This window comes from Protopterus annectens, chromosome 4.part0, assembly GCF_019279795.1.
Source record: "Protopterus annectens isolate FY-2018-M chromosome 4.part0, PAN1.0, whole genome shotgun sequence".
Classification (NCBI taxonomy): Eukaryota; Metazoa; Chordata; order Ceratodontiformes; family Protopteridae; genus Protopterus; species Protopterus annectens.
This window is the reverse complement of record NC_056733.1, coordinates 1,411,976,871-1,411,992,823: the sequence shown is the minus strand read 5'-3', so window position 1 is coordinate 1,411,992,823 and position 15,953 is coordinate 1,411,976,871. Positions and strand designations below refer to the sequence as shown.

Here is a 15,953-nt window from a genome sequence, read left to right as displayed (position 1 = left end):
GTTCTTTTGTCCAGGGTAATGGCTTTTTCGTATCATTTCTAAGCTGCTGGAATTTAATGCGATCTAGAGGTACCTTGGTAGCGCGCCATTTATCCCAGGCCTTGTCTCCAAGTTTAATTTTGGATTTGGTTTCTCTGGTTAACCAGGGTGCTATCTGTACCTTAGTTCTGACTACTCGGTTGGGTGCATGAAAGTCGAGAATATTAAGGAATGTGTCAGTAAAGTGTGTCACACTCTCGAGGGGAAGAGTTTTTAGCTTAGACCAGTTACAGGATTTGAGTTCTGTTATAAATTGTGTTGGAGCAAATTTCTTTTTGTTTCTAACAAGTCTATGTATGGGAAGGTTTGTGCTAGTAATTTTATGTTTTATTATGAATGTGACTAGGTGATCACTAAGATCATCAGGGAGGGTTCCAGTGGTGTATTTATTGGTGTTATTTGTATGTATCCAGTCAAGTATACTCTCTTTTTGGTGTGCATTTCCTACTCTTGTGGTAGAGGCTATATTTTGGGTGAAACCGTATAGGTTTATGGGTGTAGGATTTGTCTGTGAGGAACATTGGGTCCAGTCAATGTTGACATCTCCTAGTACAATGGTTTCTTGAGGGTAGTTAGTGGCTACCCAGCTTAGAGTGTGCTCCATAATTTCTAAGTTGCTCCCAAAAATTTGTATACAAAACAAGACCCCAGATGTTCTAAAGACCACCAACTTAAAATTCCAAAATTACCAGGAAAAACAGGAAGCAACCTGTTTTAAGCATCTTTCAGACTTGAGATGAGAGCTATAACACTTCCATCCATCCCATTAGGGACCCAGTGTTCCTGTATCTTTTATATCCCGACAAAACAAACGGTCCAACAATTACCAGAACCAAAACATCTCAAGTTTATTCAGTAAATAAAATATTACAAAGGAAGTTAAGACATGAATCCTGCTGCAAATAAAGTATTTTTTTGTTTTAAGGAAGACATTCATAAATTCGCCCCTAGATTAACTGACCTAGCCCTCCCTACACAAAATGAGGTACAGTCTATGAATATGCAATGGCAAGGAGCAAATGGCCACAGAACTCAAGTTGCCCTGTACTTCCAGAGAAGTGGAAGTCCCAGAATCCTACTGGAATTAAACAAGTTCACCGACATGATTCAAATCCATTTTCGGAACTTTCTAGTTAGAGCCAACACTGCTAAATACAGACTGTTCTGGAAATGTAGAAAACCTACTTGCATGCCTATGTTTACAGTAGAGAGTCAATTATCCAAAATACCAAAGTTTTCAGGTAGGAAAAATCATAAGTCTGAATACAGTAATGTACATATTCACCTGTGTTTTTTTTTTTTTAGCTTTTAGTTTGCCTGTGTGTGAAAAAGTATTCTTGATCATCCACTGGATCTGCTGAATGGTTGAAAAACTTTTATTCCTTGCAAGTTTTGAAAATTTTTATCCGGATCAATTTAAATGTTTGAATATCCAAACTACACAAGGACCCAATTAGCTCGGATAATCTACTCTACTGTACTATGAAAGCCCCAACAGGGCAGAATCCCATATTCAGCAAAGGCCTGAGCAGAAAAGACCCAACACGGTACTAAAAACTTGGTGGTTAATCATACAAAGGGTTACACTACCAGATCAAGCACAAAATACACACAAATCCAACTCTGTTTCATTCTCTGAGAAAAAGGGAGATCACAGCTAACCATGATGCACAAACTAATTTTTTCTTGTTAAATAGCAGCTGCAACTTAACAGCTTAAAACTTAATATCCACACATGTCAAGATTGACCTCATCCCCCACCACCTTATTTAAATTAGCAAATTTTTATTTATTTATTTTATATTTGTTGACCGGGCTAGTCTAGCTGGACACATGTCCATTTTCAGTAGAGGCCCGAGGAGAAAAACTCCCAAGCATAAGTAAAATTACAGAATACAAAATTAAAAAATGGCTAGATTCCAATACATTAGAGAGCAAAAAATGGTTGGAAAACAAATTTGTGAACAATAGTACAGAGTCTTGGCATAGGTTTAAGAAACAAATCAAGTACAAAGTCTTTAGTAGGTTTCAGGTACACTCAAGCACAAGTTTACACAATATTTGAAAATTATTATTCATTATGTGAAAGAAGTACTAGTATAAAGTTAGCTTCTATTGATTAATGCTGCAGAGGGGCCATAGACCAAGAGGAAGGGGTATAGCAATAAGAAAAATAAGAGGATAAGTATGATTCAGTCAGGCTTAGAGCAGGGACAAAGTCAGTGTATTTTTAGATGTTCTGAGATGTTTCTTGAATAGTGGTGTAGATGAGAGAGAAATGGGTGTTCTAGGAAGCTTGTTCCAGATTCTGCCCACAACATGAATCCCCAGCTTTTTTATTAGATTTAATGTTGGCAATTAGCTTATTAGCTGAGCGTAATGTTGTAAGATTTTTATATGGGGAGATCAGGTTAGAGAGGATAGGGGTATTAGTAGGGTGATTAAGGATTTTTTGTGCGATCACAAGTTGATTATATAGTAGTTTGGTTTTGTAGTTCTGACCATCAGAATTGTTTAAGGTTGAGACAGTGGTGGGCTCTAGAAGGGGAGCCAGTGGCAAATCTGATTATATTATAGCTAGTTTCAAGCTTGGTAAGATTGTGCTTAGATAGATTGGTATATATGGCAGAAGCATAGAATAAGGTAGAAGTGAGAGGAGTCTGGGCAATGGTGGTTCTAGCTAGTGGTGTAAGGAAGGAAGGGTTTGATTCTATACAGTGAGCCTACTTTGACATTTTTTATAGTATTGTTGATATGGTCATCATAGCTGAGGTTATGATCAACGGTTATGCCCAGGAGATGTGCAGTAGGATCAGGGGAAATACAAGTTCCATTATTAGAGGTAATTCTGAAGTGGATCTGTGGAGATTTTTGGGTGGGTTAAGGAGGAGGCAATGATGAGTGAACCACTTTTCAACAGAGTTAAATACAGTTCGAGTAAGGGTCTGGAGAGGGGTCGATTACTTAGCAGTACAGATTAGAGTCATCAGCGTATTGTATACAGGTGGCTTGAGGAAACAGTATAGAGATAGTTAATAAAAATGGAAGAGAAGAGGGCCTAGGATAGAGCCTTGAGGGACTCCAATGTTCACAGGGAGGGGTATGGAAAGATGGTCCCAGACCACTGTTTGTTGTCCATTTTCTAGGTAGGATTTAAACCAAAGAATTGCTTGCGGGTCAAGGGATTCTGCTTTTAGCACACTGATTAGTATATTGATTTGGTCAACCATAACTTAACTGTTTCCAACTTAATCTAGTAGATATTGGCTCGTGTGAAATTTACTGCATAAGCCGATCTAATAGTAATTACATTCATTAATTCTTAAAAAAATGTGTCCCACTAATAAGTGAGGAAAAAATATAACAAGCTATTGTGACTCCTTCCCTTTGGCAAGAAGCAAACTGACCAACCAAATTTTGGCACAGGGATAAGTGGTCAGTATGCAAAGACAAAACAAATATGCAAAACTTTTTGGACAGAATATTCAAAAATACCATCAAAAAACAAACATTATCCAAAAATAGAAGCCATTGACCATGTAAGAATTTTTCTAAGCTAAACTGCTAGACAGATAAGCAAAGTAGCACACTTGACTTAAACATAGGTCTTCCTCAACTAACTCACTTGACACTACCTATGTACATACCACTGCTTATGCTGTACACCATTCTTGTTTGCCAACAAGGATATCTGAAAGTATATCATTCCCTATACCTGTTTTTATACAGGTGTTTGTTACTGCATATGGCCTATAACATAAACATGCACACTGTTAGCCCTCCAAATCTTACAAACATGCTGGAACCTTAAGAATACCACCTAGTTAAACGTTTGGTAAATATCACCCCCCCCCCCCCCAATAGCTCTCCAAATTATCCACAGTTTTGAGACTTTAGCAAGTACGGTGTGCAGCTGCTCTAGTGTCTAAACTAATATCAAATGAAGGCTGTGTATATAACAACTGTATTGAACACAGGTCCTCACCCCCACCAAAAGTTCCTGAAAATATCAAGACAACAGGTAAGCCTGGTCTTAAAAGTTCACACATTTCGAACAAGTTGTCAGCAATTTAAGAGTAGAACAAACAGTTTAAGAACTAATATGACAGTTACTGTTACATCAGTGTTTTAAGCCACACAAACTGGACACAAGAACAAGCCAATAAATGCAGTAATTCAGATTCACAAGAGATGGTTACTCTACTATTAAGTTAACTGGGCTGCTGCTTAAAAACATACAATGTGTAAAGGTGGGCAAGAAACAGCAGTACCACCCCAAGAAGTTAAGTTAAGTTATTTCAACAGTCACTCCACCAATAAGACATGCTTAACGAAATTCAAAACAAAACTGACAAGATTGTATACAGGTAAAAGCATAACCTATCCCCGATCCCCACTTAATCTTAACACTCTTTATGCAGAGGACATGGCTGACCTATCCAATCCTTCATTCAACTATGACACTGTTAGCCCTACAATCTGACTCCCATTCCCTTAACTCTTGACTAAAACAGCCACAAGCTACTCCTAAACCACATACATATTTGTCTTTCTTCTCTGTTAATACACAATCAAGATGGGCACTACTGGGTGCTTGTAATCAGCCCTGGTTTACGTTTACAAGAATCTCTCCAAAAGGGTTGTATTTGCAAATGTTCTACTGTGATGACTGTAGTATTCCAGTAAAACGAATAAAATAAAACCCTTGCAGGTCATCTACGCCCACATCATACAAAACGACAATTGTACATTATACATATCTATATACACACACACAGCGCATTTTATGGTAAATAAGCTTCCAATAAGACATCACATACATGCATGCATTCCTGTCAAATAAATATAAGCAGTGAAACTACTAAATCCCTCTGCATTCTTTCTACGCCTATTCCCAAAAACCGCACAGGACCTTATCTATAATATAACTCGACACTTACACAAAACCTTTTAAACTTGCAAGCACGGAAAAGTTGGCACATCCTGTCATAAGTACGGACATCTAATCAACAAAACGTGTGAATACCAAACAGCACACAACTCCATTTCTAGTAGGATTGTGGGATACTACTAACAAGTAAAAAAAACTGGACTGAAAGGTATTCGAAAATAAACATATTAAAAATGAAAAAATATACACATTTGCGAGTGTACACAGTGCGTGCATGCTTGCACTTAGTAACACCACCCCACCCCCGCGCAAATATACGCATTCTAATACATTAATTGGGGAACAACTTAAATATTTAACAGCGGCACGACACTGGTCCACTGTTGCTTTTCTGACTCAGCACGAAATACAGATTCAATGAAAAACAACATTTTAACTTAACATTCTAGTACAACGAGTAGGAAAAATGTGCAGCAAGAAAAGGAACAGAACACCGGTAGCGGGCTACAGGGATGTCTATACATACATTCAAATAAAAAAAGAACAGGTACACTACATTCCACTGAAACAAGAGGTCCATAACATCGGTGGTACAGCCTGCTATGCCACAGCTTGTGGTAAACAATGTAGTAAACCATTTTCTCCATAGGAAAGCGCGCTCAAAACGATTTCTGTAACATTGCGATTTAAAACGTTTTCCCTTAAAACAAAATGTGCTACAGACAAAAGTATGTACAACTGACAGGCAGTGCAGTCGCATCCGACTCCACTAAACATTATTTTGAGCGCAGCGCAGACAAAAAACACCACAATTACTATGTTTAAAGTAAGATTCGGAAATGCATTTTAAATCCAGACACGAACACAAACAATGTGCATCTTCCACAACCACCGACATTGCCTAATTGCGCGCATTTAGAATTCGACAAAGTTAACCCACATTAGCCAGGTAACTTCTGTATCAGTTCGACACTACTACCCCCTTGACTACACAACTCCTTATTCCCAAGCCGTTCATTATGAACGTGTAAATCTCATCACCCACAAACTGCAACGGGACAATTAACATCACGGTGAAATTAAAATGGTAAATTCAACGAAAGCATTTCTTACATCCTCTCTCTCAACCCAATCTGAGGCACAAAGGTTAGCGAACAAGAATTTTATCTACTTCAGCTCAACCGCAAGCTGTATATTCATAACGTAAAAAAATGTTATATGCTACCATTCCTCCATACCTATATCGGAACACGACCACCACCCTGCAAGATAGGAAAGTCGCAGATACATGAAGATATAACGTTACCAGAAAACATTTCAAATTCTACTAACCACATTATGGACTTTCCTACGCTATCTGTTGCCAATGTAGTAAAGATATGACCAAGAATGTAGACCAGGCGCCATTTTAGACCAACCCGATCACTGCAGGGCTAAAAAATGCCGGTACAGAAAACAGGAGCGCTACCAGCAAGTCGGTTCGCCAGAGAAGCTCCGCTATCATTTTACGAATCAGGAAATGTCAGGTAGTGCCAATCTTCATATCACAACCATTCATTTCTTTTAGATTCGCAGCTTGGTACTGCACAAAAAATCAGACTACCAGTGCAGCAGCCTACTGTAGAAATAAAGTATTCCAATTCACGCTTTAGGGATGTGAAAGAAACAGCAGTTTCCCTGCGTTTAAAGCAAATTTCAGGTCCTACCATACGCGCCGGTAACCTACACAACTTGACCAGTTAAAGGAACCAATATCATTACGGTATCTGCTTCCAAAGCCTACATATAACGTACTACCTTTTCGCACAGTGTTTTGACTTGGCCTTCAGTTAACTGTTTGCATTCATTCAGCTGTTCTATCCACTGATCCAGTTCTTTCGTGAACGCCTTTTCATCCATTGCAGATACTGCTGAGAAGGTTCAATTATGTTACAAACAAATCCAACTAATTGGGACAAAAGCAGGAACTGTTCCGATTCTTCTTTCCACCCACCTATTTTTGATTAAATTAAAAATGAAAAACTAAGCAAGCAGAGAAGACTGCAAAAAATGGAATTTATAAAGACGTCAGCTATTCAGTTCCTTCTTGTCTTCTCTGCATTGAAGTAATGGCCGCAATGACGTCACATAACTTCTCGTAGGCAAGACAAACTCCCTCCTCCCTTTTCTTACTTCCTGGCGCTCCAGGAAACCGACAAAACTGATGTCACGTGATATTCGCTGTTTACCTAAAACTGCCTATCTGACCAGTAACTTGTCCTTAATGGAAGGGGGGAGACTTTTTATGTTTCTCACGCTCGTAACGTGACTTCTAAGTCTGAAAGTACAAATGCTCGGTATTTTAAAGAGCAGACCGGATTTGGACGGCTGCATAAGGGGAGGGGTAAGAGTATCTTCCCCATTATTTTGCAGTAGGTTAGGACAGTGTGAAATAATCTAACTACGTTTAAAAAGTAGGACTTAATCTATTGTTACTATCACAACTCTACTGTGAAATACATTACGTGTATCTAAAGTGGTACCCTTTACATTTTTCCCTCTTTAGATGGGACACATACACAGCTGTCAATGTCACGTGTGTAATTATAAAAGTACTGCAATAATATTATCTCACAGTTGTATCCCCTCATTAGTTATTGTTTAAAAAACATTAACAATGTGGATAGACCGATCTAAGAATACATCAACATAACGTCTTCAACGGATTAGAGTAGTACTCGAACCGTGAATGCATGTTCGTTAGGCGGATACTCTAACCATTATACTATTAACATTAATAACAACAGCAAAATTATGAATGTTACAATCTTAAGTTTTTAAATATATTATCCTGTAAAAAATTCCAGCCGATCTCCGCAGTAAAACAGGGATGGTATATGTTAGTATGTATTCCACCATGCCGTTTTTGATTATATAATATTTTAGGAAATATTTTATAATCTTAAAAGTTCAATTTTTACTCCCCGATATTGCAGTAATAACCGAGACGTGGTTAAAAACCCATGTCAGTAATACAGAAATCCTAACTACTGGTTATAACATCCATAAACTCGACAGGAATCAGAAACGTGGCGGAGGCATAGCTATTATCTGTAAAGATGCACTAACTCCGGAACACTTTGACATACACCGCCAACCCCACACCCCCACCCCAACACAGATAACAGACTACTCATCACCTGCCTCAAACTAAATATTAACAAAAGCATTATAATCAACTTCTCCTCTTTCGGCTGTTCTCATTAGGGGTCGCCACAGCAGATCATCTATTTCCATTTCTTCCTGTCCTCTGCATATTGCCGTGTAACACCAACCACCTGCATGTCGTCTCTCACCACATCCATAAACCTTCCCTTAGGCCTTCCTCTTTTCCTCTTACCTGGCAGCTCCATCTTTAGCATCCTTTTCCCAATATACCCAGCATCCCTCCTCAGCACATGTCCAAACCAACGCAATCTCGCCTCTCTGACTTTGTCTCCAAACCGTCAAACCTGAGCTGACCCTCTAATATACAGATTCCTAATCCTGTCCATCCTTGTCACACCCAGTGCAAATCTTAACATCTTTAACTCTGCCACTTCCAGCTCTGACTCCTGCCTTTTTGTCAATGCCACCGTCTCCAATCCACACAACATAGCTGGTCTCACTACCCTCTTGTAGACCTTCCCTTTCTCTCTTACTGGTACCTGTCTGTCACAAATCACTCCTGACACTCTTCTCCACCCTGCCTGTACTCTCTTCTTCACCTCTCTTCCACACTCACCATTACTCTGAACTGTTGATCCCAAGTACTTAAACTCATCCACATTTGCCATCTCTACTCCCTGCATCCTCACTATTCCTCTATCCTCCCACTCATTCACACACACATATTCTGTCTTAGTCCTGCTGACCTTCATTCCTATCCTCTCTAGAGCATATCTCCACCTCTCCAGGGTCTCCTCAACCTGGTCCCTACTCTCACTACAGATCACAATGTCATCTGCAAACATCATAGTCCATGGGGCCTCCTGTCTGATCTCATCTGTTAACCTGTCCATCACCATTGCAAATAAGAAAGGGCTCAGAGCTGATCCTTGATGTAATTCCCACCTCCACCTTAAAAGCATCTGTCACTCCCACTGCAGACGTCACCACTGTCACACTACCCTCGTACATATCCTGTATCACTCTTACATACTTCTCTGCCACTCCTGACTTCCTCATACAATACCACGACTCCTCTCTAGGTACCCTATCATATGCTTTCTCCAAATCCACAAAGACAATGCAACTCCTTCTGACCTTCTCTATATTTCTCCATCAACACTCTCAGAGCAAACATCGCATCTGTAGTGCTCCTTCCCGACATGAAACCATACTGCTGATCACTAATCATCACTTCCCTTCTTAACCTAGCTTCTACCACTCTTTCCCATAACTTCAAGCTGTGACTGATCAGTTTTGTCCCTCTGTAGATATTGCAGCTCTGCACATCACCCTTATTTTTAAAAATAGATACCAAAACACTTTTTCTCCACTCCTCAGGCATCTTCTGACTTTCCAAGATTTCATTAAACAATCTGGTTAAAAACTCCACTGCCATTTCTCCTAAGCACCTCCATGCTTCCACTGGTATGTCATCTGGACCAACAGCCTTTCCATTCTTCATCTTCTTCATAGTTGTCCATACTTACTCCTTGCTAATCTGTTTCACTTCCTCATTCACTATCCCCACATCATCCAACCTTCTCTCTCTCATTCTCTTCATTCATCAGCCCCTCAAAGTACTCTTTCCATCTGCTCAACACACTCTCCTCACTTGTGAGTACATTTCCCTCACTATCCTTTATCACCCTTACCTGCTGCACATCTTTCCCAGCTTGGTCCCTCTGTCTAGCCAATCGGTACAGGTCCTTTTCTCCCTCTTTAGTGTCCAACCTTTCATACAACTCTCCATATGCCTTATCCTTAGCCTTCGCAATCTGTCTCTTTGCATTGCTCCTCATCTCCTTATACTCCTGTCTACTTTCTTCATCTCTTTGACAATCCCACTTCTTCTTCACCAGCCTCTTCCTCTGTATACTCTCCTGTACTTCCTCATTCCACCACCAGGTCTCCTTGTCTTCCTTCCTCTGTCCAGATGTCACACCAAGCACATTTCTAGCTGTCTCCCTTACCATCTCTGCTGTAGTTACCCAGCTATTTGGTAACTCTTCAATGCCCCCCCCATTGCCTGTTTTATCTCTTCCCTGAACTTCACCTCACAATCACCCTTTTTCAACTTCCACCATTTGATCCTTGGCACTGCTCTCACACTTCTCCTCTTCTTGATCACCATCACCCTACAGACCACCATTCTATGCTGCTTAACCACACTTTCCCCTGTCACCACTTTACAGTCTCCAATCTCCTTCAGACTGGCCCTCCTGCATAGGATATAATCCACCTGTGTGCATCTTCCTCCACTCTTGTACATCACCCTATGCTCCTCCCGCTTCTTAAAATACGTATTCACCACAGCCATGTCCATACTTTTCGCAAAATCCACTACCATCTGACCTTCTGCATTCCTCTCCTTAACGCCATACCTGCCCATCACTTCCTCATCCCCTCTGTTCCCTTAACCAACATGCCCATTGAAATCCGCTCCAATCACCAGTCTCTCACCCTTGGGTACACTCACACTAATGTAAGGAAATTGTGGTTTTTAATACAAAAGTTTGGTGTAATGTGTCTTTAATGTTCCAAGTTGTGGGGTCACATGATTGATCCTGAGAGCTATATGAATGAGGTTGTCTTTTTTACTTTGATTTGTAACAGTATTTGAACTCACATTGCTTTTGTAAAGTCAGGTTCTGAAGATGTCTTTTTTATAAACAAAAGCGCTTAGCCTGTAGTTTATCAATAAACATTTGTGGATTACTGGTTATCTTGGCTTTCTCTGGCTTCCAGTTTTTACTTTATACTTTATAAATATATTGGTAGTAAAAAAAACTTTTCTCCCTCAAAACTTTAATACCCTACTAAAACATTGTGACAGGTCCCTGTAAAATGCCTACAGTTAGATGACACTGTCAAATAATTCAACAATAAATTCCTTGATATCCATAACAACCTAGCCCCCCTCAGAAAACAACTGTGTCAAATCAAAACCCATTTTCTAGTTAACTAAAGAAACTAAACTACTTATGAAACAAAGAGACAGGACCTGGTCTTTTTATCATTCAAACAAAAAAACAAACTTCTCTCCAACATTTTCATCAATCAAGAAACTCAGCCAAAAACAATTACATATGACAAAAGAAAATACTACATGACTATACAACAAAAAACATCTAAACAACACATAAACATTTTGGGTCACCAGTAAAATTCTTAAATCCTAGACAATGAACTACTTCAACCCCCACCATCTCAGACACCACAGAATCCATTGCTACCCAGTTCAACCAACACTTTACTGAATCAATGGTTTCACTACTAAAAACTCTACTAATATCCCCCTAATTCTTCCCACCTCTTCTGCCCTTCATCCCAAGTCTTTCTCTATGACACCAGTCCAAACTTTTGTTTGTTTGCGTCTTTCGGCTTTTTCCGGTTAGGGGTTGCCACAGCGGAACTTCGGTCCGCTAATAATTGGTAGTTGATTTTTACGTGCCAAGTTACCAGCCCTGACGCACAACCTTCAACGAAGGTACGCCCATTCATGCATGTCTCCATGCAGAAGACGTGCTAGCTGAGAATCGAACCAGACAGCGTCTTACTGTGAGGCACAATGCTACCGCAGCACCGACACCAGTTCAAACTAGTTATATAAAAAACTCCTTTATAAACTAAAACTCACATCATTCACAGCTAACCTTCTCCCCAATGAATTCCTTAAAATAGAAGAAGATGTCATCTCATAGTCTGTCTCCATATTAATAAACTGTTCCATTACTGAAGAATATATCCCCAAATGTTGGAAAATCTCACAAAAAGGTGGTCCCTCTACAGACTTTACAAACTACAGACCAATTGCTATCCTCCCCCCTGGCCAAAATCTTTGAGAAATGTATACATTCTCAACTATTGCCCCATCCTATAAACAATAACCTTCTTTCCAACCCCCAGCATGGTCTCAGCCCAAAACATAGAGCTACAACCACTTATAAGTTTCACAGACCCAGCTAACTAACATAGAAACAACAAACAAAGTATATCATCAATATTTCTGATCATGTCTAAGGCCTTTGATACAGTATCTCATCAAAAACGTCTTAATGAAATAGCCTCTTTAAACCTTTCCCAATCAGCCATCTCATGGTTTCATAGATATTTGTCTAACCACCAACAAGCAGTCAAATGGCAAAATTAATTCTCATCCCTACTCCCAATCTCTGTTGGAGTCCCGCAAGGATCAATACTCAGTCCCCTACTGTTTACAATCTTTACCAATAAACTCAGTTCTGCTACTAACTTAGCCACCATTGTACAGTATGCAGATGACTCCTCCCTCATCTGTACAGCCCCTTCCCTCCCCTGAACTCCTACACAAAACCCAAAAAACTTCTACAGATATAGAACAGTGTCTCACTAAAAACATCTAATTCTAAACCTTAACAAGACTAAACTAATGCTATTCTCTAGCAACAAAGCTAATTTCCCTTTTATCATCCACTCCTCAAACAACACCAAAATTGAGCCTGTAGCACAAACCAAACTGTTAGTGTCACTCTTAACAGCTGCCTAAAATATGACATACACATAGCCCAAGCTATAAAAAGGTTCACATCAAAATTAGCTGCCTATACAGAGCCAAGCAATTCCTCACTCAAACCTCCAGACTGTCTATAACCAAAACACATCTACTTCCCACACTGCTATACACCTCTCCCATTTTTACAAACCTTAGAAAACAGAACTAAGCAAATTGGAAGGCTGTTACAATAAAATTACAAGGTTTGCCACTAATCACTCAAATAGATCACATCACTGATCAGCTCTACAAGAGCTAAAATGGTTAGAATTTACCAAATCGTTTACCTCTCAACCAGCTAACTATTGCCCACTCCATTATTCACCAGTCAAATAACTGCCTCACACTTGCAAACCTGATTCAACCTCACCACAATAACAGAACATTGCGATCATCCAACAAACTCCTACTAACGGTTGTCAAATTTAACAATAAGTTTGGCGATTTTCTATACTCCAGACAGATATCAAAAATCTGGAACTCCACCCCAACACATAGTCAACAATACCAGCATTCCCAGGTTCAAACTTTCCCTCAAGGAACACTTAACCAGTAATTGGCTTTGTTCTTGCTCTACCCCAGGATGATTCTCTCATATCTCTACAGAACTTCTCCCCCACCTTGCAACTATTTTCATTTTTTTCTTCATCAAACCCTGTCTCCTCTCCTTAATAATACTCCGTTTAGTCTTTGTTTTATCTTTCTCTCTCTTATATATTGTATATTGTACTTGAACCCTGGGCACATATCACTGTACTCAATACTAATACTAATATATGTATGTATATATATATATATATATATATATATATATATATATATATATATACATATACATATGTATATATATATATATATATATATATATATATATATATATATATATATATATATATATATATATATATATATATATATATATATATATATATATATATATATATATATATATATATATATATATATATATATATATATATATATATATATATATATATATATATATATATATATATATATATATATATATATATATATATATATATATATATATATATATATATATATATATATATATATATATATATATATATATATATATATATATATATATATATATATATATATATATATATATATATGTATATATATATATATATATATATATATATATATATATGTATATATATATATATATATATATATATATATATATATATATATATATATATATATATATATATATATATATATATATATATATATATATATATATATATATATATATATATATATATATATATATATATATATATATATATATATAAATTAAAATTCTGGCACTCAATAAATCAAATTCTACACCCTGGTAATCCCAACTCCCCAAACCCATACCCTGATCAAACTCCAGAGGATAAGGCCTCCACCTTCAACACTTATTTCATCAACTCTATAACCAAACTACTTAAACCCAACCCTAATCTATCCACACAAAATATCATTCCTAATAATGTGGAATCTATGGACTACTTAAACTCTACTAACAAATTCTTACTGAAACCTGTAACTACCAGCTACATAAAATCTATGCTGTCCAAATTAAAACATTGCTCCACCTCCATTGACAACATCCCCTCTCAGTTTCTTCAAATAGCTGCTGATCCTCTTCCCCTTCCTGTCTCTATATTAATTAATCATTCTATCTGATAGTCTAAAGTGCCAGCCATCTGGAAATAATTCTACACCCTACCCATACACAAAGGAGGTAACTCCACAGACATCACTAATTTCAGACCTATTACTATCCTTTCCCCACTCTCCAAGATCCTCAAAAAATGTATCCATAAACAAGTCATGCCCTACCTAATTCAAGAAAATCTGATTACACCAACTCAACATGGTTTTAGACCCAAACATAGCACAGCAACAGCTCTACTATCCTTCCTAAATACTATTTCCATTGCTAGAGATAACAACACTTATCTCCTGCCTATTCTTAGACCTCTCAAACGCCTTAAACACCGTGTCCCATCCTCTACTACTCCAAAAATGAACCACTCTTAACTTCTCCTCAGAAACTATAGCATGGTTTGCTAGCTACCTCACTGACCAATTCCAAGCGGTTAAATGGCTTTCTGTTCACTCTTCTTTTCTTCCAGTTAAGACAGGTGTCCCTCAAGGCTCCATCCTTGGGCCACTACTTTTTAATATCTTTACCAACTGTCCACTCCTCCTGCCCCCTCTCATCATTAGTACAATATACTGATGACTCTACCGTCATCTCTATTGCTGACTCCCCTTATGAGATCATCTCCACCACACAGTCCACCTTCAAATCTGTTGAACACTGGCTCTCAAAAAATCAGCTAATACTCAACCCCCCAAAAAACTAGCTTACTACTTTTTCTGCTAAAAAAACTCAACCATATGAAATCCTCTTTCTCAATACAGTCTTTAGATAGCACCTTAATCAAGGTAGAGTCTAACACAAAATTACTAGGAGTCATTATTGATGATTAACTCAAATTTGACTTGCATGTCAACATCAGTATCTGTAAAACTCATCAGAAACTTGGCCTTCTATACTGCAAAAAAAATTTCTCTTGGGAAGCCAAGATAACTCTTTCCCATGCCTACCTATTACCTACTCTACTGTATAGCTCTCAGATTTTTACCAATCTTAACTCAAATCTCCTCACCAAACTTGAATCTACCTATAACAAGATAACTAGATTCACTGCCCAACAAACTTATAAGTCCCACCACTGCAGCTAACTGGCTTGAACTACCACATCAACTCCTTCTCACTCAGCTCCAGATTATTTATAGCATCCTCTATCAACCTTCCAACTGTCCCACTCTCTCTTCTCTAATCTCCCATTATTTACCAGCCAGACCTCTCAGAAGTACAACCCAAGACCTTCTATCAACTCACAAACCTAAAACAAAATTTGGATGTAACCTCTACAGCTATAACCCTACCAAAGTTTGGAACTCCCTCCTACTTGAAATTCAATCATATAAGCAACTGAAAATATTTAAATCTGCTACCAAAGAATGCCTACAGAGTCAATGGGCCTGTCACTGTAGTTGTCCTACTTAGGCAAAGTTTAACCATAAATTCTCCCAGATCTCCCTAACAAAAATAATAACAAAATTCAAATTTTTTTGACAAATTTAGTCTACTGTTCTGTTTGTCAGCTGTATGGAATCTGACACTGCATTCTTTTCAAATGTTTTGTATTATATTTTTTTATTTCTTTCTTTGTTACTACTGCTTATTTTGTAAAATCACTATGTAAA

General features: G+C 38.0%; 1 protein-coding gene across 2 annotated transcripts in view; it reads right to left on the bottom strand.

Moving 5' to 3' along the window:
• The window catches only part of PPP2CA (protein phosphatase 2 catalytic subunit alpha), a 741,847-nt gene extending 734,784 nt beyond the window's left edge, over window positions 1-7,063 (bottom strand). The window contains exon 1 of one of the 2 annotated variants that reach the window (XM_044069242.1): window positions 6,728-7,063. In XM_044069242.1, the coding sequence (XP_043925177.1) occupies window positions 6,728-6,829 (102 nt within the window). In that variant the 5' untranslated portion in view covers window positions 6,830-7,063. Of the gene's footprint in view, window positions 1-6,262; window positions 6,286-6,727 lie in introns of those variants that run through there. The other variant, XM_044069243.1, reaches the window with a different exon arrangement.
• Window positions 7,064-15,953: the final 8,890 nt, after the last annotated feature.